This window comes from Cheilinus undulatus, linkage group 1 (genome assembly GCF_018320785.1).
Source record: "Cheilinus undulatus linkage group 1, ASM1832078v1, whole genome shotgun sequence".
Lineage (NCBI taxonomy): Eukaryota > Metazoa > Chordata > Actinopteri > Labriformes > Labridae > Cheilinus > Cheilinus undulatus.
This window is the reverse complement of record NC_054865.1, coordinates 40,185,257-40,210,805: the sequence shown is the minus strand read 5'-3', so window position 1 is coordinate 40,210,805 and position 25,549 is coordinate 40,185,257. Positions and strand designations below refer to the sequence as shown.

The 25,549-nt window shown below is 39.4% G+C and overlaps 1 protein-coding gene across 1 annotated transcript in view; it reads left to right on the top strand.

Moving 5' to 3' along the window:
* Window positions 1-24,255, top strand: part of cdh16 (cadherin 16, KSP-cadherin) — a 56,563-nt gene extending 32,308 nt beyond the window's left edge. The window contains exons 11-17 of the mRNA XM_041794440.1: window positions 3,494-3,685; window positions 11,240-11,481; window positions 11,572-11,702; window positions 12,197-12,436; window positions 20,357-20,473; window positions 23,088-23,204; window positions 23,411-24,255. Of these exons, the coding sequence (XP_041650374.1) occupies window positions 3,494-3,685; window positions 11,240-11,481; window positions 11,572-11,702; window positions 12,197-12,436; window positions 20,357-20,473; window positions 23,088-23,204; window positions 23,411-23,511 (1,140 nt within the window). The 3' untranslated portion in view covers window positions 23,512-24,255. The remainder of the gene's footprint in view (window positions 1-3,493; window positions 3,686-11,239; window positions 11,482-11,571; window positions 11,703-12,196; window positions 12,437-20,356; window positions 20,474-23,087; window positions 23,205-23,410) is intronic.
* The last annotated feature ends 1,294 nt before the right edge of the window (window positions 24,256-25,549 follow it).

The following is a 25,549-nucleotide window of genomic DNA, read 5'->3' as shown; positions in this document are numbered from 1 at the left end:
TAGTTTTTCCACTGATTCTAAATTTAGATTTCATTTTTAAGGTACAGTCAATAGAAAAACCTCTATGGGAACTACCAGTAGCTCCTGATTTTATTTTTACCTCCTGTGATCAAGCAGAGGAATTCCGCAGTCACAGGCCCGGCACAGCTTGAAATGGGACAGTGGATACCCTCATTCTGGTTTGGCTGCCAGTATAAAAGAGAAATAGTCTAAAGATAGCCGGCTTCTGAAAATCCCCTCACTTTTCACCCACGTGAGCTACATAATAGAAGAGAGAAAAAAATCATGAGGGCTGGGACTTATGTGGGAGAGTCCTCATGCTGTGATAATGGGGAACGAGTCTCTGGCTGTTCTCTCTGTCAGACTGTAGTGACACTGGAGGAGTGAGGGGACACTGTGAGCTGTGAAGGAACATTTCATTTTGGTTCCTCTTTTAAACTGAACAGCAGAAACTTGTTGTGGATCTTTGGCATGAGTATCCAGACCAATAACAGAATTGTTAAGGATTGTACTATATATTTCTATAGCATGTGGTGTCATGCTGTTCTTCATGTGCATTCTTCATCTATCTGGCACTAGAATTTAACCATTTGAATCAAACATTGTTGCTCATTTATTCCCAAGCTGTTAGAAGCAAATGTTCAGATAATCATTCTACATACACACACACTTGCCAGTACACACACTCAAGCAGGGAGGTGGAAAATGCTCTTGAGCAGGTCACGCCTGAGAAGTGCAGCTTTTTCCATGGCAATGTGAAGGCAGCACTACAGGGGATGAAGTGGGAGGCGAGTGGTGACAGGGCTGAGGTTCAGCGACCCTGTGGATGGGGCAGCCAGATCAGAGGCATGGCCGCTTCACTGGAGGACATGTGAGAGTGGCAGATTAAATGGCTGTCCAAACACTCTGAGGTGTGTGAATAAAGCTTAGCTAACAGGGGCAGGGCAAGAGGGGGCAAACATATATACTCACATGTTGTCACATTGTGTCACAGCAGCAGAGAACATAAGTCTGTCACATGTGACTTTTATTGGATAAAGATGCAACATCATCAACAAGGTCCTGGTGCTGGTATCAGTACTTAAAGCCCTCATGAGGAGTTTGTATGTGGTCATGAAATGGACAGAAACATATAGTTTATAACTTACATAAACAATTGAGACTTTTAGTCAACATTGCATACTTCAGTTGGTGCTTTTTATGAAAATCCTTGCACTTTAATAACTGGTAAATTTGACCAGCTGGCTATTTTAGGTATGTAGAGATCCTTGGTGTTGAATTAGGTGACATCATGGACAAATGTATTGGCACCCCTGGAAATTTTCCAGAAAATACACAATTTCTCCCAGAAATTGTTGCAATTACAAATGTTTTTGGCATACACATGTTCATTTCTTTTATGTGCATTGGAACAACTCATAAAAGCAGAAGTAAAAAGCCATAATTGACATAATTTTGACATAATTTTACACAAAACTCAGAAAATGGGCTGGACAAAATTGTTGGCACCCTCAACTTAAAAAATAATTGAAACCAGTGGCTTCCCAGAACCATCAACAAGCTTCTTACACCCCTCAACTGGAATTTTGGACCACTCTTCTTTTGCAAACTGCTCCAAGTCTCTCAGATTTGAAGGGTGCCTTCTTGCAACAGCAATTTTGAGATCTCTCCATAGGTGTTCAATGGGATTTAGATTGGCACTCATTGCTGGCCACTTCAGAACTCTCCAGCGCTTTGTCTCCAACCATTTCTTGGTGCTTTTTGAGGTATGTTTGGGGTCATTGTCCAGCTGGAACACCCATGACCTCTAATGCAGACCCAGCTTTCTAACACTAGGCCCTGCATTGCGGCCCAAGATCTTTTGATAGTCTCCAGATTTCATGATTCCTTGCACAGAGTCAAGGCACCCAAAAAGCTCTACCTTAGTCTCATCTGTCCACAAAATGTTCTCCCAGGAGGATTGAGGGTTATTCAGGTACATTTTTGCAAACTCCAGTCTGGCTTTTTTTATGTCTCTTTGTCAGCAGTGGGGTTCTCCTAGCGCTTCATCTCATTCACGTATGGTCCGAGCTGACACTCTTGCACCCCGAGTCTGCGGGACAGCCTGAATTTGTGTGGAAGTTGACTGAGGATGTTTATCCACCATTCCAACTATTTGTCAATTTTTCTCTTCCATCCACATCCAGGGAGACTAGCCACAGTTCCATGGGTCATTAACTTCTTGAATATATTACGCACAGTGGACAAAGGAATTCCAAGATCTCTGGAGACGGTCTTGGAACCTTGAGATTGTGCAGATTTTTCCACAATTTTGCTTCTTAAGTCCTCGACAAATCTCGGCTCTTCTTTCTCTTCTCCATGCTTGGCGTGACACACAAAGGCACACAACACAAAGGTTGAGTCAACTTTTAGACATTCTAACTGGCTTCAGGTGTGATTTCTATATTGCCAGCACCTGTTACTGACACAGGTGAATTTAAATGAGCATCACATGCTGGAAATGAAATGATTTACCCACAGTTTTAAAAGGGTGCCAACAATTTTGTCTGGCCCATTTTCTGAGTTTTGTGTAAAAAATTATGTCAATTGTGGCTTTTTCTTTTGCCTTTTTTGTTATTCCAATGCACATAAAGGAAATAAACATGTGTATACCAAAAACATTTGCCAATGCTTTTGCCTCACCGTGCTTCCACCCCACCGGGTAGGGAGTAATCAGCGAATGCCATGGTGGGGGGCACATGGGGACGGATCCAGGAATTTTTTAAAGGATTCTTCACTATTGGGAGATAGAGCTAATGGCGGAGGTCTGCGCTCTATGAGTGCTTTTGTAGTTGAACATTTATTTGTTGGATTCATTGTTCATTGTGAATTATTCAGTCTTTGAAAAAGCTGTTTGTGTACTTTAAAAGTCTATGCTACAACTACTATACTATGCTTTATATTAAATCAAAACTAAAACCTTATATACTCTTTTTCTTCATAATTGTGTTACTTTTGAACTCAATGTATCAGAATCAGAGTCAAAACTCCAGCATTGGTCAGTCTCAGGGAATAAAATAAAGTATTGAAGGAATTAATCATCATCATCATCATCATCATTGACTTATTCAGAATCAGAGCTGAGTTTTATTGCCGAGTACACTTTCAGAATAAAAATATCAAGAGGCTACTAAAACGTGCACTTGTAAATAGAGGAGATAAGTCCAGAGTGCATTAATGTTAATCCTTGCAAAGCCTGTTGATGGAGAACGTCATTTATAATGGTGCTGAGGTACAGACAACAGATACAAATGATCCAGTTGTATACATTTTTTTTAATCTCTAATGAAGTAGCTGATTAACTGATATCTTCTAGAAACTGCTAATTATTTACAATTTCTTTAATAAAAGACTGTAGGAATCTTTGTGTTCCTGTTATATCCTGTGTATTTCTTGTCGACAAATGAATGGTTCCTGCTTGTCAGTCTTACATCTTGTGTTTCCTCCCCCTCAGTACGGGCCTTTTCACATCCCAGAGAATGCTCCAGTGGGCACCACAGTGACAGCTGTGCTGGCGGGGGATGCAGATGTTCGAGGGGGAGACAGCTGGCAGGTGGACTATCGTTTGGAGTCTGGAAATGAGGAGGAGGTCTTCACATTAGTGACAGACAAGCAGACCAATGAGGTCTCACTCGTCCTTTCAAAGGTCAGTAATCTTGACTAACACATTTAGTCATCTTATCCAACACATGGCAGCTGTTTTTCCTCCTATTAATGATGGGAAGTTGACAATTCAAAGATGAAATAATGCTCTACTGGTTAATGTTAATGTAATCTATTGCACTCATGGTAGTTAAATGTTTCTGTTAACTTTAAGTGCCACTGTGTTTTCAAGTTTGATGGTTTATTGTTTTTTATGTGAAAAGTTTTAATCTGAAGCACTTGGTATTTTTAAAGGGGCCATTTGAATAGATTTTATTATATTTACATAGCACAGGTCTTACAAGTGTTTTCAAATTATGGTGATAAGGTTGATACCAGAATTTGAAACTTTAATACAATACCAGCAAAAGTCAGAAGATATTTATACTCAATTCATCATCATGGAGAGACAGTAAAGTCCTAACCACCATACGTTGAATTATTTCTTGTTTTGATTTCCAAAAAATGGGAGAAACTCTTGCACACTGTCTAAATTGCACAAATAAATTGGTAACATTTCAACAGTAACACGTTGCCAATGTGTCTGTGCAATTTAGACGATGTGACCTCCTCTGCTCTCTGTCTGCCTGTAGGACACATCAACTTAACTTTTCACCTTGAGGTATTTTAGTATTTGCTGATCTGTGAATTCAAACAGACCACCATTGCCCTCTCTTTTGCTCTCATCCAGCTTTTGGTTAAAAATATAACCGATGATATTTTTCATTTTCATGAAGATATGGTTTTAACAAGACTGCATGTGATGCACGAACAGACAGGTTGAAATAAAATATTCCAACACTTCAATGCTTCGGCTCCACGTGCCTGAAATAAAAGAATCCAGATGACAATGGCATGTTTTAGCCCAATAATCTCTCAGGGGTGCGTCACCTGTCGTCTGCCTCCCATAATCCAGCTGGACGTTTTAAGGGATGCGTAGGGGAATGAACGTGTGCTGATGTGTGCCTGTATGTGTGGATTCTCTAATGGTCTGCTCTCTGTAAGTGGGCCAGGCAGGAGACAGTCTATTATTTTCAACCTCTCTGTGGGAGTTGAATGTGACTGATCTGTGAGTTGCTCATGCTCTGCTGAGATAAAGCAGGAGATGTCTAAAAGCTAAAAATGGATCCTGTATTTCTTTCCGATTAACATGCAAGGCCTTCTGTTCCTTTGAAATGAAAGAATACAGACATGCATCACGTTTTCTTCAGCAGCTGTGTGTAAATCTCCTGTACTGACCTCGTGATTTTTCCCTGTAGCTAACTTTGAATCATCAGAATACGGATATTGTTGTTTATTTAGCTCTCTTTGGTGAAAATATGAAAGCTTAAATCCTTCACAAGTAAAGCTCCAGTGGATTAAAATGCATTTTAGCAAATCCTTTAATTCATGGCGTTATGGTGTGAGGTCAGCGCCAGAAGGCAGACACATTTCATTATTAGAAATTACACACTGCTCACAGCACAAGTGAATAATTAGATTGTGTGAGCAGACACTAATGGCAGTTTACCACATAGGCTAGAGGCTGCCTATTGAGGTTAATGAAGCACAGGAAAGTGAAGGGAATCAAATCAGGAAGGAGAGACATTACGTCATTTAAAACAATTTTGGCAAAGAACAAAATGCAGTAGAACTTGCTGTCATAGTCCAATTAATCATAGCAATTTAATATTCACTATCACTTTGACTGTGACTCTTTAATTACTTATGTAATTTAAAGAACAAATCTACTGTAAGAGAGATCAATCACATGAGAATAAAGCTGAAACAAAAACACTCTGATGATACTTAATGGTAATCATGTGAACAGCACATTTACAGTACTGTGCAGAACTTTTAGTTTGTTTGTTTTGAAAACTGAGGCTGAATGTGCAGATGTGGAGAGTAGGCCACCTGAGGGCGCCATCAGGCAGGAAGGAGGATTGACACAACCCTGGTGGTGCTCTGGATGTCCTTACTTTTTAACAGGGGCATGGGGATATAACTTGTAGAAAAAATAACAAAAAACAGTCCTTAAAAGCACAGTAGGGGGTGGATGTGACACTTAAAGCATGGTCTAGGGAAACTCTTCTTAACTGGTTGGGCATCAGGACCCACCACCTCCTCCTCAAGAGAAAGAGCAACCTCAACTCTTTAAAATTTCCAACCACTCGAATTGATTTAATGGCATATGAAGCAGTCCATCCTGAATGGAACAAATCATAATTAAACAAAGACACAGGACTAAACAAATCTGTTTAAACCACAAATTACTGAAGGACAAGCATGCATACATCTTATTTTGCTCCATTTTACCAAGAAAAAAGGACATTTGGTAATTTCTTAAGGAATTTCTTTACTATGTTATGAAAATGGGCTTTGTTATCAATAGAAAAGGAGATAAGTAGAAATCTTGGGACAAATACTGAAAGTGTAGTAGGGTTGCCTTTAGCTTCTGGTCATGCTGTGGATGTCTCAAGGGCCTGAAAACCCCAAGCGGTCTCCGGGCATATTACCAGGGGTGAAAAGGCCAAAAGAGATGCCATTGAGCTTGACCTTGGCTACTGAGTGACACATGTATGTTGACATGTCCACCCTGACTATGGCTGCCCTCTGCCCCTTCCCCAGCCACGGGCTGTGGCACATCAGGCCCCACGATGAGTCTATAGTGCTCTTCATGCCTACAACTTCTGTACATGACTACAGGTTATTTGCAATCGCATGATCTTGAATGTCCTTTAGGAGTCAGAAAGTGGAGGACAGCTGTTAGGAATGAATGGGAGTGGAGGAAAGTGAGTACTTTAAAGCTCTAGATGGACCTCTAGGCGGCATCAGACAATTATCATCAGAAAATTTCTTTATACATTGAATACGATCCCTACACTTGAAAAAAAAGGTATTGTTACCACAGTTTAACAGACTTACATGGCCTGGAAGTGATCAGTATCACAAATTACTCGGTCCTGCAGACCTCCAGGCGTCTAACGCCGTCTAGCCAGATGAAGTGAGACAAGAGCCTTGAGGGGTTTTGTACTGAGCTAAGAGGCTAGCTGAGCTTCTCACATCAGTTAACCCCAAATTCTCGTGTGCTGGAAGGAAAATTTCAGGTAAAGTCAGGCTGGAAAAAAATTGGTTGCTTGCATTCACACATATAGCTCAACCTCAGTTTTAAGTCATAGCCTCGTGCATGTGTGAAAGCTTCTTAGTTTAATGGCAATGTATCTTTGTTCCTGCTGGATTTGATACATTAAAACGAACCTGAATTCTCCTAAAAGCAAAAACATTCTGTTGTTCTGTTGAAAATTAAAACCAGATTGTTCTATTCGCACTCAGTAGAAGACTACAAACACATTAAAAATGGATGGTTTTAGACTATAAATGCAAATTTTAGCTCCGTTACCTAACAGTAAAAATGAGACAAGGATGATGATGACGTTGATGACTAAGATATCCAGAAACAAGCATCTCAGTGTTATCATCCTGTGACCATATGACTTTGAGTAATGACTGATTCAAACGACTAAAACCTCGAGAAGGTCTCTGCACATGTTCTGGTGGTCTGATCACATCCTAAGGAGTGTGATGTGTCACTTCCAGTCAACAACAGTGCTCATGCACCCTCCAAGGTCCGTGTTTCTTTTCCATGGCAACAGAGACGCACTCAGCCTCAGCAGCGTGACGTCAGATGTCTGGTTTCATGTGCAGAAAGAACACGTTTTAGGTTAAATCTTGAAAGCAAACACGAGCTTTAATGCAGCAGATTATACTGCATTCATTAAGTTCAGCACATTAATGTTTTCCTTTGCTTTACTTTTCTCTCTTTTTATTCAGCTTGCCTTTGAAATTAGTCAAAGGAAATGTATTTAAAACACAGACTCACAGCTGTGGCTAATCTTCTCAAACCCTCACTTTGAACTAAATATTTAATCCTAAAAACGCTGTTACTATTTTTAGTGTCCAGATTACAGTAATCCCCTTTGAAAACTACTACTACTAATTTTTCTCCAAAACGTAGGAGCCAAATATAGCACATTTCAAAGAGAAAAAATAGACATGTTGAAGTTTATGGATGGATCTAATAGTTTATCTTACTTTGAAAGTCTTTCACATTCAAAATGTCTGCTGAAGCTGCTATGCTGTTTATTTATATCTTTTAGTCATACTGAGCAGTCCCACTGTAACTCCAGTTTCGACAGGCATATTTACAGCATTGTCAAATAGAATTTGTTTTCAGAGTAACATAATGGAAAATGTTTATTGGTGACAAAGTGAATCAGGGGGCTAATTTCCTTGTGACCATGTGTCTGTTTTATATTGGATATACTACAAAACTGCCAGTAAATCCAGTTTCTTGGAAGTAAGATAAGAGAACCGGACGCAAGGGACTCCACAATGTCCCTCTGCTGCTGGAAAAGACAACATGTTTTTCTTGGATGGGTTTGACTTTGTGTCAGTTATCAAGCAATGTTTGTGTGTATTAAATGTCACTGAATACACAGAAATTCCACTTCCTGTTCTTCACATAGTATGTCATTTTCTTGTCAGAGATGAGAGGTTTTTTCATATTTAAATAATGATGTTTTTTCTGTAGGATTTATGAATAATCACTGAACCCCACTAAGAAAAAGAATAACTTCATATAAAGTGATGGAAACATTGTTCTGACTATTGTGGATGCCATTTTCAGCAGTTTCCATGGGAATTTTTAATTCTGTCAAACATGAATTCTAGCATGCAGGTAGTCTTTTCTGGGAAGACAGTGTCAGGAAGATGTCTTAAAATAGCACAAAAAGTAAGTAAAATTTGTGTTTGGTAGATGATTTATTTGTTGGAAAAGTACTTCTTGGCAAAACATCTTATACTGCTGAAAAGCTTATTTATTTCCCTTTTAATTCGTGCCACATTTGTGAGGAGCATGCATCTAGTGAATGAACAGCAGAGCTGAGTATGAGGGATGCACACCAAAATTTGATGTGCTGTTAGTGACCAACACAACCACATTGGCTGACAAGTAACAAAGAAAGGTTGAAGAATGAGATGCCATCCCACAGCAGTATGTGACCAGGCTGGTGACCAGCATGAGCAGGAGGTGCCAGGGTGTTGTGGCTGTGTATGGTTCATCCACACAATACTGAGGCTCCTGTTTGTTAAATGAGCACACTTTTAATTTGCCAGTATGTCTTGTTTCTTCAGACTTCAGTCACCCATCCACCAAACACCAAACAAGAGTTAATGACAGAATAAGCTGAGTGACATTGGCAGAGAAGATTTGGCAGTTTTTTTCATGGGATCAACCCACATATTCAGCTCTGCTGCTCATCCCACAAATGCATGTTCCTTACAAATGTGGCACCATTTAAAAGGGAAATAAATAAGCTTTCAGACTGTATAAGATTTGTACAAAGACATACTCTACCAAACACCAATGTCCTTACTTTTTGTGCTAAATTTTCTCTTATTAGGTTTAATTGGGGTATATTGAACTTATGCAACCAGCAAAGGCCCATTTAGAGAAATCAGATTGTTGGTCCCCTAGACTTTTATTCTCAAAAACCTCTCATCAGATAAAACTTCTCACTAAACTAAACTGTATTCCCTTGGAATGTGTGTCTTTTTTGTACTATAACCCATTCCCACAGCATTTGAAGGTGACACATAATACTCCTTTTCCACCTTTAAACATGAGATTAAATAACATACTTTATTGTCCCAGAGGGGAAATTTGCCTTGGGCAGTAGTGTACTTTAAACACTCAAACATACACTGAAATGAAAAAGGAGAAGAAGCAAAAGCACATACAACAAGAACTGATACAATAAATACTAAAAGATGAAGGGACACTTTGGCAGTACAGTCAATTTTTTTGTTGAGCAGTGTGATTGAGGCAGGGGTGACAGAAAGTTGCTTTTCTATTTATAGGCTCTATAGCGCCTACCTGAGGTGAGTAGTTCCTATTCCTGAAATAACATATGTGAGGGGTCATCCAGGATCTTCTGGTCCTGTCTTACCACAGTTTTTCATAGATGGTGTTCAGAGGAGGCTGTTCTTTCCTACCAATCACTTTCATAGATGTTTCAACCAGGTTATTTATTTTGGACCTGAGCTGCTCAGAGAGGTTGTCAAAACCATGCTGCCATGCTGTATCTTATTAGACTTTCAATTACTGTGTTGTAAAAGGTGGGCATAATCTCAGAACTAACACCAAGCAGCCTCAGTCTGCACAGAAAGTGAAGTTTCTGGGCCAGCCTCGCACACAGATGTTCTACCTGGTCCGTTTAAGACGGCTGTCAAATTGGACACCCAGGAACTTTCACTCAGCCCCATATTTCCCGTTGAGTGCTGGTTTGACTGGAAACACTCATCAGTAAGGATGAATGACAGGTGGAGGAGGGCAGGACAAATCACAAGCTAAGAGTCTGCCTTGCAACAATCACTGCAGAGCTCAAATACCATACTGTAGCTAGTTGATGCACAAACTCCATACAGTGAAAACAGATGGTACTAGAAAAGCAGCAGCTGCACAGAAACTGCACATTGTTTACTATGCAGAATGACATGGAAATTGTCACTCAGAAGGAAAGTTTAGACCTTGTTTTTTCCTCTGGGAGAATCCAAAAACGTAGACTGCAACTTATATACCAGGGTGAATTATATTCTGGATTTCATTGTATATCAGGACACACCCAAAAATGTTTTAAAAATATATAATAATAAAATACAAATAATAATAAAAAGCTTGTATTCAAAGATTCAAGAGGCAGAAATTATTCAAGACACTATCATGTGTTGAGAGACTTAGGACTCAGAAATCCTGACTCAAATGTAACTGGTATAGCACATTCTCTTCTGGTGGATGGTGAAACATTTATTTCATCAGATGCCAGCTTCTAAAGAATTAAGCATAGCGTTAGTTTGGGCAGGCACTGCCATATAATTGAGATCAGCTGATCTCAGGCAAGCCCAATGGTGCGATTAGCCAATAGAGTACTCAGAGCTAATCAGCTGACGGCCTGCTGATTCACTCTAAGCACCCTCTTGGCTAATCACACTCATGCTGCCATTTTTATCCTGCTCTTGCCTGGCTACGCTTTGCTGCTTCCTCTGCAAGCCACTTTTGCAACCCTCCTCCACCCCAGCTCCTCCTTTACTGTGCGTCTGACTTTATCAGTTTCATTGTGTTTTCACTGATGCCTGCTCTGGTCTGGGTTTTTCGCTGTTTCTCTCCCTGCCTCAGGCTTTCTTTGTAGACACAGGGAGAGCAGGAACGTGTGCTGTTTCTACTTGACACTTTCCACGTAGGCTTGTGGGATCCCAGAACAGCCACACCGCATAATATAAATAACAGCAATATTTGCAAATGTATAACTGCTAATAAAGAAAGACCATTTTAGCTGCAAATCATGTATACTTTTTGACATAGTGGTCCTGACTGAACTATTTTGACTTGATAATTGTTATAATGAAGCCCTTTTTACAGTTTTATTAAATGCTATGTTTATTAACTATTTATATGTAATGTCCTTTGTGCATTTGTAAATACAGAATGCATGTGAAATTTGTGCATGAATATTTGTTGCAGGTGTTGGATTTTGAGCGCGAGAGTGAGTACATCCTGGTGATCAGTGCTCAGAACCCTGTCGCTCTGGTCCGTGGCCGATACGGACCTGCATCCACAGCGACAGTCTCTATCTATGTTGACGATGTGAACGAAGGTCCAATCCTGTCTCAGAGCCACTATGAGGTAACAGTCAGAGAGGGGGAGGAACCAGGGCGGGTCATTGCCACCATCAGGGGCTATGACCCTGATTCGCATCCAATCAGGTTGGTCTAACTACTGATAAACATTATATGCTTTATTTATGTCATTTTAAAAGTAGTACTTTTTACTAAGCCTCACATTTTCCTCTGCAGATATTCTCTTCAAGGAGACACCAAGAAATACTTTTCTATAGGGAAGTATTCTGGAGAACTAAAGACTGTGCAGGCCTTGGATAGAGAGGAGAACAGCACATATACCATGGAGGTCATTGCAGTGGATGGAAGTAAGATGGCTATTATCATGATAAATACAGTACCAAACTATCCGATTAAAGGGGTATATGCTTAGACAATCATTCAATTCTATTTATCATTAAAAGACCTAAATATAACTTGAGGTTGAGAAGTGGAACATTGCAAACATAACTTTGGATTTCTATTCTGTATTTTCTCGTTGTGACCAACATTAAGGGCTGTTGGTTTTCTTTACAGTCAGCTTTATATAAGTCCCTTTAATCTAATTTCATATCAAATCAAAAAGTCACATCTATAAAGAACTCTAAGAGCTGTCTAAAAGGAAACTGATGTAGCAGAGGAAACAAAGAACAGAGATCTCAGTGGCAAGCGGCAGTAAGGTTACACAAGGTCATTGTACGTTATAAAATAAGCTTATATCATAATCCAGAGCAACAATAAACAACCTTCAGAACCCTACAACAAAAGCAGCAGCTTTTCTGTTGGGGAGAAACATCTTTTTCAAATGTCCTCTCATCCTCAGGGAACTCATCCTTATCTGCCTCCACCCTGGTGACTGTCCAGATCTTGGATGTGAATGACAACAGCCCGGTGTTGGTTGGGGATTATTCCTGGAAGTACCTGTGTACGCCTCGCTGGGAGGACCAAGCTCTGGTGCTGGCCTCACGAGACAGCGACGGGCCACAGCACGGAGGGCGACTCAACTTCTCCCTACGCAGTGATGTCATAGTCAGACGTAACTGGAAGCTAACACCTATTAATGGTGAGGTGAACACAGACCAGATGAAACCATTCACCCGACAGCATAAAGCAGTACTTGAATGATTCACTCTGGGAAAAAAAAGACAGTGACGTAAGGCCAGGTTGTTAAGAGTCTTGTCTATTTTTTAACATTGGTTTGATGGATTATACAAGATTAGATTTATTTGAATTAATTAAAATGTTATTGATCAATTATCATAGTGCATATTCTCATAATTACAGGTTTCTTATACATTTGAACAAATATTTTATGGGCTTTTCTGCCTTTATTGTAGAGAATGACTATGACTATGTATCGAGTCAGTAACAGGGATGAGAAAATGGGAGATGTCAGATGCTGGGCTGCCAGCCCAAAGCCTGAACAAGACATAAATGCTAGGCTACCCAGTGGCTAGTTATCAACCTTTTCTGATTATGGTCTCCAGCCTGTTAAATTTATGTAAAAATCAAACCAAAACTCTTAACCATCCGTAAGCTGTGTCCATGAAAACTGGTTTACTTTGGTACTCAGACACCAGAGGACAGAAAATTCTGCTGACACTTAGGCTCCGTTTGTTTTTGTTTTACAGTTTTTATTTTTTAGATTACTTTTGTGGCTTTTATGCCCTCATCCTATGGCAAGGGCCATAGACTTTATGTTTTTTGCACCGTCCACCATTCTGTATGTGCCATATACATACCAGGCCATTCACGTGAAATTTCAAGAGTGTTTTAAGGGATCTTCTTCAAACTTTGCAAAAAATTCAACTCTGACTCGAGCATGAACTGAACCTAGCACAAAAAGTAAAGAAGATATTTTTTGGTTGTAACAGTGCTTCTTGGCAATAAGTCTTATACCACTGGAAAGTCTGTTAATTTAACTTTTAAATGGTGCCACATTTGTAAGGAAATTGCATTTGTGAGATGAGCAGCAGAGCTGAGTGTGTTGGTTGCTCCCATGAAAAATGTGCCATATCATCTCTGCCAATGCCAAACAGCTTCTTCTGACATTGACTCTTGTTTAGTGTTTTTTGGTGGATTGGATGATTGAAGTCTGAAGAAACAAGACATGTTGGCAAATTAAAAATGTACTCAATTAACAAACAGGAGCCTCAGTAGCGTGTGGAAGAACCATACACAGCCATAACCAGCCAGGTCACACACTGCTGTGGGATGGCATCCCATTCTTCAACCTTTTTTCGTTGCATGTCAGTGTGATTGCGTTGATCACTCTGACACAAACAGCTGATCCCACAAGTGTCCAATGGGGTTCAGATCAGGACTGCTGGCAGGCCATTCCATCCTCTCCACTCCCAAATTCTGGAGGTGGTCTCTGATAAACCTACCTCTGTGAAGGCAAGCGTTGTCATCTTAGAGGATAAAGTTTGGTTCCAGACTGTGGAACTATTGGGATTGCCACCAACGATGACAAGCCTTGTTTTTCCAGTGAGGGAGATGCCACCCCTCTCCATCTCCCTGCCTCCACCAAAAGATGTTACTCTATCGGTGCATCAATCAGCATAGCGTTCTCCACGTCTTCTCCACACTTTAAACCTTGATCCAACTGCTGTAAGCAAAATCTGGACTCATTGCTGAACATAACTCCACATGTTCAGGTTCCAGTGTGCGTGTTGCTGACAGCAGAGCAAACGGGCCTGATGGTGAAGGGCAGTCATGACAGACCTCCTGGCAGCTCTATGAGACTTGAGATTGGCTGTGTGCAGTCTGTTCCAGATTGTCTGGGCAAAGAGCCATCAGTCATATCACCCTGCAAACCTTGTCTGCAAATCTGTCGTAGACAGCCTATGGTTCCTAAGGGCTGACAGGGTGAGGAAACAGTCTCCTTGGGGTGTCATCTTATTGGGACGCCTACTTTGCGGCCTGTCACTGACATCTTCGTTATATGGAACTTGGCTTTCAGTTTGGAGGTGCTACTAGGGTTCACTCCAAATAATGCTGCAACTTGGTTGTGCAGGACACCAGCTTGGTGTTGACCCATCGCACTGGCCTTACCCAGATTAACCAAACGGGGCATATCGAGTCTTGGAGCAGACTACTAACCACTATAGCAGGACCTATGCTCACAGATACTGACAGTGATTCTGATTGTCAGAATCTACATAATGCAACTTTAAAAAATGATCATCAGACTGCCCGTTTTTAGGAGGCAATAGAGAAAATGATTGATAATTATTATGTCTATGATATACTGTATATGAATAAGATGCGCTGAGAAAAATAAGATTTAAACAATGATGCTGCGGGTGTCAGCTTGGCTTGGTTGGTGCAGCAGTTGCCCGGTACAGACGCTGATGTCCACAATCCACTAATTGTGGGATCGATTCCCAGCGCTTTTCAGTGAATGTCTGACCCCACTCACATTCTTTAAATTGTCCCCTCTGAGGCTTTGCTTTTAAGACAGAGGCAAAATACCTGGGAAAAAAAATCTAAAAAAGTTACTCTTTGTTGGCACTAAAGGATGCCCTTTTCCAAGGTTGAACTGCATCCTTTCAACCAAATTATGTTTATATTTGATAGAATTTTAAATATAAATTTTTATTCAAAATTGCTTGTTCAGAGAGGGAATAACTGCTCAGTAAGCAAGACATTTCTGGTAAAACATGCCCCTTGACCCTCCTAAGTTTGGGCTTGATTTTTACTACCTCTGGCTCCTTCTTTGAGCTTGGTTAACTCTAACAGCATCCCTTTATTTTATATTTTGTATGACAATAAACATGGATACATTAATGTTCCATGTTCCTGCCAAGTCAAAGGCCACCCTGATATTACATAGTCTACTTAGGCAGAGATAGCGTTCAGTTTACTGGAGATAAGAGGCTGATGTCACTCAGTCAGTCACAAAGCTGTGCGCTGTGACGTTATGGATAAGTGGATTTTAAATGAATCCAAAGTGCACTGACTGTACCACAGTGGTCTAAGTGTTCTGATCTACTGTGACTTCTTAAAATTTAAATAGGTGACTTTCCATCCAAGAGTACAGACGGTTCAAGAAACAGAGTGATCTTGCCCTCAAGTCATCCAAATTGCCCTCTTCTTTTTTCTGTGTAATTTCTTTAGACCTATCTTAGATCGGAGGTGTATTGTAATTATCCTTTTTTCCGCTGTTGTAAACTGCTAGTGTTTGGCTCATTTAATGCAAACTCTCTCCCCCATGACGTCTGTCATTAAGTCATTCAAACACTTCTACCACTTCCCTCTCAGGTTTTTTATATCTCCCTCTTTCTCTCTCTTGTTCCTGTTGGTATTGATTGAGCCCAGCTGTAATTATATCTTCTGTGTAATTTCTTTGGCGTCACTGCTGGGTTCCTGCCAGCTAATGGAGGCTAAAAAAGGAGTCTCCCAGAATGCTTTGCACCTGGTCTCAGCCAGTAATGCTGCTACCAATAATGTGCACTTTCACTGACATAATGTCAGCTTTAGAGTTGCACAGTTTGAGACACTGCAACCTGTCATGAAAAGAAGAAAACCTGTGTGTAGGTGAACATGTGTGTTTGACGTCTTTCAAAGCTCTCCTCAGTACCAAGTTCAAATGACTGCCAGTTCTTTTCACTGCAGAAATTCAATTGAGCTAATGAGGCTGCACTCATTTTTCCTAACGTCAATTACTGTTCATAGCATTTAAGATGTAAATGCAATTCATCCAGTCAAGTGCTAACACATGTACTAACATTAGTGCAATTATGGCTGGAAAATTAATTAAGCACTGTTAAACATCACAACCTGGCTAAAATGTTCAGATCATAACTTGATCTGAGGGGGCATAACTTTGGTTAGGACAAAAACTAGACTATAGAATGATATTCTATAGTCTTAAGAAAGCATGTCATTCTATGTTTAGTTGTTACCTTTGAGGAATCACACAATGTTAATTTTGAAAGGTACTGTGGTGTTTTTTCTTGATTTTTAAACTGTTAGCACTGCATAGTATCCTGTTCTTAATACAGTCAGACCTCACACAAATCTTACCTTGGTATATGGTGTTACAGCCATAATGGCCTCCTTCCTATGGCTGCCTGCTTCATATGGAGATCAGGCATCATCCCTACTGACTGGAAGAGGGGCCTTGTTGATCCAGTCTGGAAGGGAAGAGGTGATGTGCAGGAGTATCGCTACAAGGGTTTTTCACTCTTCTTAGTGCAGGGCAGGGTCCTTGCACTGATACTGCTGAACAAGATTAGCCTTGAACAGTCTGGCTTTACACCTGCGAGATCTATGGTAGACTGCATCCCGGCACTTCTGGTACTCAGCATTTTTGAGGAATTTGATAGAGGGTTGCTTGCGGCCTATGTTGACTTCAGGAAGGCGTTTGGCCTAGTGAGTGCCCTCTGGAGGATTCTGGAGCTCCACGGAATTCCACATGTGCTCATCAAGCTGACGTCTGCCCTATATTCTGGAAGAGAAGGTGCAGTGAAGTGAAGTGGCTCTACCTCTGACTTCTTCCTAGCTAATTCTGGGGTGAGGCAGGGGTGCGTCTTAGCCCCTACGCTCTTTAGTACCTGTATGGACTGAATATTGGGGCAGGTAAAAGGGGCAGCGACCTGTGGGGTATCATTTGGCGATGTCAAGATCACTGATCTTGACTTTGCTGATGATGTTGTGATCCTCACAGAGACTGTAGATGTGCTTGTGGGGCCTCTTAACTTGCTGAGTGAAGAGGCTGAAATGTTGAGAATGCACATCTCCAGGGCCACAACAAAGATCCAGGCATTTGGGGATGCCTTGGATGCTGCCATCAAATCTGTGTCTTTGAATGGATGGAAATTGTAGAGCGGTTCACCTGACAGTGTGGCATTCCCAGTATCTGAGCATGCCGATGAAAGTCGGATTTCAGTCTTTTGGTCCTTCTAGTCTTACTTTATACTTGTGAGGCCTGGACATTTAGTGGTGGCCAGAGGCGGTGGCTGGACTCTTTTGCAACAACTTCTCTCAAGTGCATCTCTTGGATATTGTTGGTAAGACTGCGTGTCTAATGCTCAGGAGGGTGGGGATGGGAAGGGTCAGTTGCCTGATATAGAGAACAGCAACTCCTGTTGCGCTTTACAAGGCCTCATCCAACTTACTGCATACTGTGTGCCCTGGACACTGTGGGCTTGTCAAGACACTGGGGCTGACCACGTGCCTTGTGGAGGCTGGGAAGACTCTCAGAGAGAGAAGACAAGATATGGGTCTTGCGCAGGCCTGGACGATGGCCATAAGGAGGCCAGAGCATTACAGGACCAAGGTTGACACGGCAAAGTGCTGAGTTGGCATATGCTTCCATACTTGACCTGCTCCAGATAAAAAAATTAAAGCATTTTAATATGTGCATTACTGTAGATTACACTGCTACCAACTGTACATGGACCATTTATTTACTCTGCATATTAGTGCCCATTGTCAGGTTTGAATTTTTGCCTGGAAAAAAAAAAATTACAGCAATGAGGAAGTAACTTTGTTTCTAACTCTGCCAGCTGCCTTTTGTAGGCCAGTAGTACTACATTAGAGTCTACAGTGTTCTCATTGTTCAGCACATAATCCTTTGTAGCCACACATAAATACCTTACCTAATGTTGCTAATGTGACTTGCTTCGTCCAACTTTGCCATATGGGTAACTAAAATCAACCCAAAATGAACATTCATATCAAGATCTGTAATGTTTTGGTTTTTCATATTAAAAAATAGCAAAAATATCAAAAACAAACAGGTTATGTTGTTGTCAAAGCAGTACAGAACAATAAATATAGCTCTGATTATATTTGAACAATAGTGCGACATATATTGTATATTTGCAAATATCATATGCATATACTTTCTTAACAAAGTTATAATATGCAATTCAGTGTAGTTTCTCAATATGCAGTAAATTGATTTGACACAATGACACATAACTTTGACTCAACACTCGTTCCACATTTGTAGGTGGTCTTAGAGAAAATGTCACATCAGACGCAAATCAGCACAGATAAAGAACAGATGCATTAACAGCCTGTGCAGAAGTGCTGCTGAGCTTGTGTGTTACAGGCAAATGGAACATGAAGAGGGATGATGGTAAGGTGCGAGCATGGAGTTTAAGACCCTGAGATAGCAGTTCAAACGGCTTGATAAAGCACTTCTCTTTACAAGACCGGCTTTTACGTCATGCAGCCAGCTGTGTATTTTTGACTGATTCACAGAGATAAGATTAAGACTCACACTCTCCAGGCTCCTGCCAACAGCCTCATCAGTCCCTCTTTGCAGTGTCATTTGAATGGATGTGTTTTACTTCATCCTACTAGATGATCTTGTAGACATCACTGTTAAACTGTAAAGTTGCATGGCATGATTTTTAAAGCTGAAATGTTTTTAATCATTCTTGGCTTTCACAGGATGTCACAATCTCATGAAACCATACCTCTGTCTGTTTAAAATGGCTTCCAGCTGCTGTATGCTCACCACAGTCTCTTTTGCTATCTGCATATTTTAGCTGGTTTTATTTTATTTATTTGTTATTTGGTAACACTTTTATTGGGCTCTAAATATCTAGTAATTTTATCGTCATAAATAATAATTATCTTTTAATTTCAGAAGAAAAAGATGGTAATTACCTTGTAATAAGTTGGCAATTTACCATGGTGTTACTCAGTAATATTATCGTAGTACATACCTGGTAATAATGTATTAATTATCGAGTAATTCCTTGCAATATAGTTGCAATTTTACCTTAACGCCCTAATCCTAACCCCCAACCTTAACCCTAACCTTAAAAATTACTTAAAAGTCTGGAAGGACTCACTTTATTTTAGTTAGCCAAAATAAAGAAATTACCCAGGAACTATGAAGCAACTTAAGTAGAAAATGACCATCGTATTTCTATGAAATAACCTGGCAAAATACCACCTAATTTTTAGAGAAGTTCCACAATATCACAAGGGTTAGGTAAGGGTAAAATTGCAGTCTTGCAAGGGATACAGACTGTGAGGAACTGTGAGTATTAAAAATTACTCTAATCCCCTCCTTAAAAAAACAGGATTGTTGTTAAAAGCCCTTTTAAGAATTTAATCAAAATAAATTAGGGTTAGGGTTAGAGGGCTAGGGGAAAATATGGCCAATTAACAGATAACTGACAAAATTTTATGAGGAATTATTTGATAATGAATACATTTTTACTAGGTAAAAAATACTTCTATAATATTTACTACTTGGTAGTAAATATTATGGAAGTTTTTACTTGGTAAATTGCAGCTTATTTGAAGGGAATTACCACCTTATTCTTGAGAAATTACTGGATAGTTACACTTATTACCATAAAATTATAAGGTTATTAGGGCCCACTAAATTACAGTACAACAGATTTTTAACTGAAAGAAAGTTGGCGTTCACCAATGCTTTGATGATGAAATAACTTATTCACTTAACTTTTACAACAGCATTATTCACCCAGACACAAAAAACAAACAAACAAACATTAACTTGTCCATATTTTTTGTAAACTTTTATCCTGACTCTGGTGTAAGGGGAGCGATTCTCCTGTACTGAAGACATGCTAGAACAAAAACGTCACTCAAACAAGTTTTAAGTAAATTTGGTTGTTTTCTCTTAACAATTTATCCTATACCTCAACTTTGTTTTCCCATTGTTGTGTTGATTTTTGTCATTGCAGGATATTAACTGTTTTTACTGGAAAAGCAATACTGAGAGTAATTTACAAAGCATAAATGGCTTCCATACTTCCATTCATTTTATTACACATTCACACAGCAATTGCGAATCTTTGTTCAGGGTGTCTTCAGTATGTGAGTTATTAGTTTGCTTTGTTTTGTTTTGTTTTATTTTTAAAGGTTTGGTTTACAGTAGAATGAGCAGCTTTATAACAAGCTCATGACAAGACTGGGAGAATTGTCTTTAAGCTGTAATAACTATTAAAGTAACAGCCAAATGCTTAATGTCATATTTGTCCCCCAGATACTCACACCAACCTGTCTTTAAACATCCCATACCTGGCCCCTGAGGTCTACATGGTGCCCTTCACCATCTCTGACAGCAGCTCTCCTCCTAGGAGCACCTTCATCAACCTACCAGGTAACACTGACTCACCTCTTGATGAGCTGAAGAGAACACAGTATGGTTATTAGACAGGAGTGCAGGAACAATCAATACAGATCAGCCCTGTGTGTGCCAGTCCGTTCCAGCTCTGTTCGTGTTTAATAATGATGTGACTGGCCTTTACAAATGATTTTTCCAAGCTTGTGATTACACAGTCCTCTTAAGATGCTGCTCTGCTCAGTACAGCCTCCTGACACTTCATATACAGAGCATTAACAAGTTATCATACACTGGCAGTGCAGGTGCTTTATATGAAGTTAAATGAGGTTCATTTCCTAAATGATATTGTATATATTCAAGGTACAGATGTTTAATTATTAGCTGCACTCTTTTATGTTAGTCTTAAATTGTGGTTTTTATTACTTAAAGGTACAATATGTGGAATTTTTGCGCCGTATCGTCTATATTAATTAAACCATGAATATGCCTATGTTATATACATTTTTAGTTGACTTTTTACAATAGCTACAGCAAATATTGCAATAGCAAACCATACATCTCTGACTGACTGCTACTCTCACAGATCTGTCATGGAGACACCATATCGCAGAAATGAAGTGCCATTACTTGCCGATACATCATATTAGCATTTTTAGGTTTTTTTAATTTAACTTTTTTCATAAACAAAGTCTGTTAGTTACATTCATACGATAACCACATTGCTAGCACAACAGACTAAGTAACATTTCATAAATAAAATACAGAAAAATGTCAGAAGTCTAATCTGGGATTCAATTATGTATAGCCCCTCTTTGGAAGTAGTTATACGACAGTGGCTTGTTCTCAAGTCATCTGAAGCTGACTTGCCTATGCTAGCTATGTAAACTACATTACTGCATAAGCCAATATAGCAAGGTTAGCTTTAGCAAACATAGCTAAAGCTAACATAGCTACATAGGAAATGTATTTACCTAGCTGACATAGCTGCTTTGTGAGCTTAGCTTTAGCTACATTAGCTATGTAGCTAATTTTCTAGCTCCATTTATTTATAGTTACATTAGTTTTTGCACTGTGTGCTTTGCCAAACATTGCTAAAGCTAACTTAGCTATGCAGATAATGTGGAAACATAGCTGTTTTGTGAGCTTAGTTTAGTTACATAGCTACTTTAGCTAGCTCGGTTATCTATAGTGAGGTTAGCTTTAGTAACGCAAACTTTAGTAGATTAAGCTTATGCTAACATTGCTACGCGGATAATGTGGAAACATAGCTGCTTTGTGACCTTGTTTTAGCTACATTAGCCTCATAGCTACTTTTGCTAGCTCTGTTATCTATATTTACGTTAGCTTTAGCAATGTGAGGGTTAGCAAACACAATTAAAGCTAACTCAACAATGTAGAAATATAGCTGCTTTTTGAGATTAGCTTTAGCTACATTAGCTTAGCAGCTATGTTAGTGACATACCTCCATTATCTACTAAGGTTACACAGCTAATGGAGCTACGTTAGTGACATTTGTTGCATTAGAATGTTTTCTTGGAGGACAAACTCTTTTCCTTAAAGCACACTGTGTTCTTGGCTTTATTAAACATTTTGTCATAAGGTTTTGCAGGTCAGGCTTTTAACTTTTAACTTTTGCCATCCTAACCATTACCTTAGCCCTTACTCTAAACCTAAACAGACATTTATAACAATTTTATATCAAAAGCTTTGGCATGTATTATTGCTAGAAGATACAGTGCTTAACAAATTTATTAGACCACCTGTCATATTTGTCTCAAAGACCACCCAGCATCATGAAGTGCTTTCATTTTCAGTGAGCTCTCCACGTTTTACCATTTTGAACAGGAATGAGGAATTTCAAACTGAATTCACCCAAATTTGAGCTGGCTCACTGGGCTTCTCCGAGAAGTCAGAAATGAATCAAGCATAACATTCAACCACTAAAACTAATTTTTCTGTTCAGAAATGCAAGTAAATAACTATAATTTTACATATTAATCAAGAAATAATAATGTGCAGCCAGACTGTCTTGCACACCTTTTCAAAAGTTTTCAAAACTGTTAATTTTTATAGTCTGAACAGTCAAGTCAAAGTAGCTGTCACGACAGCCTCTGTGACGGACAGAAAAAATGTTATTGTTGCCATGTAAACACTTAATTTTACAACAAAGACTGCTACACAAAGAGGCATGACCTACTAAAAGCTGCCTTTCTTTGGCTGTAGGTGGAAGACCACTTTTCACAGCTTTTCTCCCTTAAAATGTGAAATTCATCCATGAAACAAAATGCTGCTTTACTGTTTAGTAAATACACCTTATGAAGTGCCATTTTCATTATTAATACTCCTTAATTTGGAAAAAAATAAACAAGAAAGCAGTCAAGGTGGACAGAGCTAAACACTCCTAGCTGACCCCTCCATAATACACGTGGCTGACATCTGGTCCAGCCCACCAGGTCCTGGGCACCCAGTATGCAATGTGCTGGATCAGTTGTTTTGATGTGAGCCCTCAGGCAGTGAATTTTACACACAGTGCACTTGGAGATTCCTGGACGAAATAATGTATCATAGACTTAACATACATTTTTTTAATCAGTTGTATTTCCTCTTTTTACAAAGCTATAATTTGTGATCTGTTTTGTTCTCATGCTAGTGACAGTGTGTCCCTGCAATGTCAGAGGGAACTGCAAAATGGCAGCCAAGCAGCTGCCAGGCATGCCAACTATTCAGTCTGCGGTTGGCATCCTGCTCGGCACCTTTGCTGTCATAGGTAAGCAGAGAGACACTTTCCATGTTGCTATTGCATTACATTACAATTTACATTTGTGTAATTAAGAATGCATAGGACCTCTCTGCAAACTTTTAGTTCCATCTATACAGTAATATTCATTGTTGCAAAGACATACTAGTATTGTTGGTTTACATTATTATTTTTCTCTTTAGAGAGATTGTTTTTATTTTTATTCTCTATTTCAGGAACCATCCTCATTGTCGTATTTGTGAGGCTCTCATACCAGAACCCCAAAGAGCCCAGTAAAACAAACCAGGAGAGAGTTCCCCTGAAGATTTCTATCTAATAAGTTGGATATTGTGTTGTTTGTCCTGCTGTATATCAGGGCAAACTACACCAATGTGGCTTTCAGGGCTATCAGTTCATTAAGTGACCTTGAATGTCAAAAACAAATGTATATCTCAGTGAGTGGATTGAACTTAGGATGTACACAAACCCCAAGTTAAATTACAAGATGTTTGAGAAAAGTTGAGATTTTGAATGTATGTTATATACTTAGGCCTGTGCTGGGGACAATGTTGATGTTGGTTTAAGTTTTGAGTTTGTCATTTTTTATGCTCTGAACCTTTTCATTTTCTTCAAACTTTCCCTGTATACTTCAAGTGAGTACATGGCTGTCATTGGAAAGAAAATTGAGGGAAATGTGGAATAAAGTTGTGTAACATAAAACATAATTTTACCATAAGAGCTAATTTTCTTTATGTTAGAAGTTTGAGAATAAGGTCATTTTATTATACTAACAAAAGTTTTATTAATTCAGTCTAATAAAAAAGGGTTTATTCTTATTATTTCTTTGTCTCATATTCTGACACCAATGCTTTGTTGTGATGTTCTCAGTATGAACCTGTTATTGATATTAGATACACAAGCCTGGTCTTTAAACTGTGATGCTTTAACCTTGATCCCCTGATTATGATAAACTGTTACAAAAAGATGTTGTGAAACCCTAAATCACAAGGATTGCCTGTAAATGCTGAAATGTTATTTAATCTAACTTTCCACATTAGCAGAATTAAAAATGATGCAAGCACCTCTAATGCATCACTACTTTTAAAATCAGAGTTTTTGTTCTTTTCATTCCATTATTGTATCGTCGTATATCGTCTATACTGTCAAGCTTACCTTTCTATATCTGCTGTCATGGTTGTTCCATCTCATGTAATGCAATAATTATTTTCTGTTCTACCTGTTGGCTTCTACGTTACAGGCAAACAGTTTTAATCTGATGAGACAGCCTGAAATGTCATGTTTGTAACTTCATTACCAGCACGCTCCACTCCGTGTGATTAAGCCTTTATGAATGCTGATCCAGGTAACCTCGCAGGGGAGCAGAGCTATATTCAGACCCAAGTGTTGCTATGAATAGCTCATGGAAGGTCCACTGGATAACATTTAGCAGTATTGTTCAACAAACTAATCACCTCTTATTCACAAAAGACAAATTAAATAAATGCTTCATACTCATCCATTATCCTGCTGACAAGTTTAATCAATTTTAGGTTATTGTTCGTACATGGCTGTAAGGAAAAAAGCTGTCTGTCCTTATTTTTCATCAATGATGAATAAATAAAGGTGGTGTCTTTCATGGACCCAAAGTGTTCAACTAATAGGTATCAAGAAAAATTTAAAAAACATTCAAAGATTCCTCTATAACAACACACAAGTAAAACAGATTTACATCTAGTTTGATATTTTCAACTTCCCAACAGCTAATCTGGGAGCCTTTGGCGTATTTCACAATCATGCATATCTATGTTTATACCTATGCACATACCATCTCCATGCCAACACACCTCACACCTGTCATGGATGCTGCATTTTTGCTGATGGGTACTTTTAGAAGAATAGAGTGAGTCTCATTGTGTTTTTAAGTAAAGGCTGACAAAAACAGCAGATTTTGTCAGAAATAGCTGAAAGAATCAAATCCTATGAAGCTTAGGTCAGTGGGGGGGGGCGGTAAGGTACCCTGGTGTGACTTGTGGCAAGTCTTGGTGCTTCATGGGAATTTGTACAACTGTACATTGTTGGCACAACTAGAAAGCAACTTAAGTTGCTGATTACACGTTTTAGGTTTAAAGGGATAGTTCAACATTTTGGCAAATTTGCCCGTTGCCATAATTCCTATAGTCTTAGTAATAGGTCCGTTTCCTTTAGTTGTCCGTGCAAGCTGTTTCTAGAGTTGGGGGGACCGTTAAACCAGCTGCACCGCGAACGCTATTTTAGTAGGCGGAATTCTTGATTTCCTTCATCAAACTCATCAAATACACAATCCAACAACTCCAAAATGCTCTCGTGGACAAGTTGTGACCTGCACATTAACCACG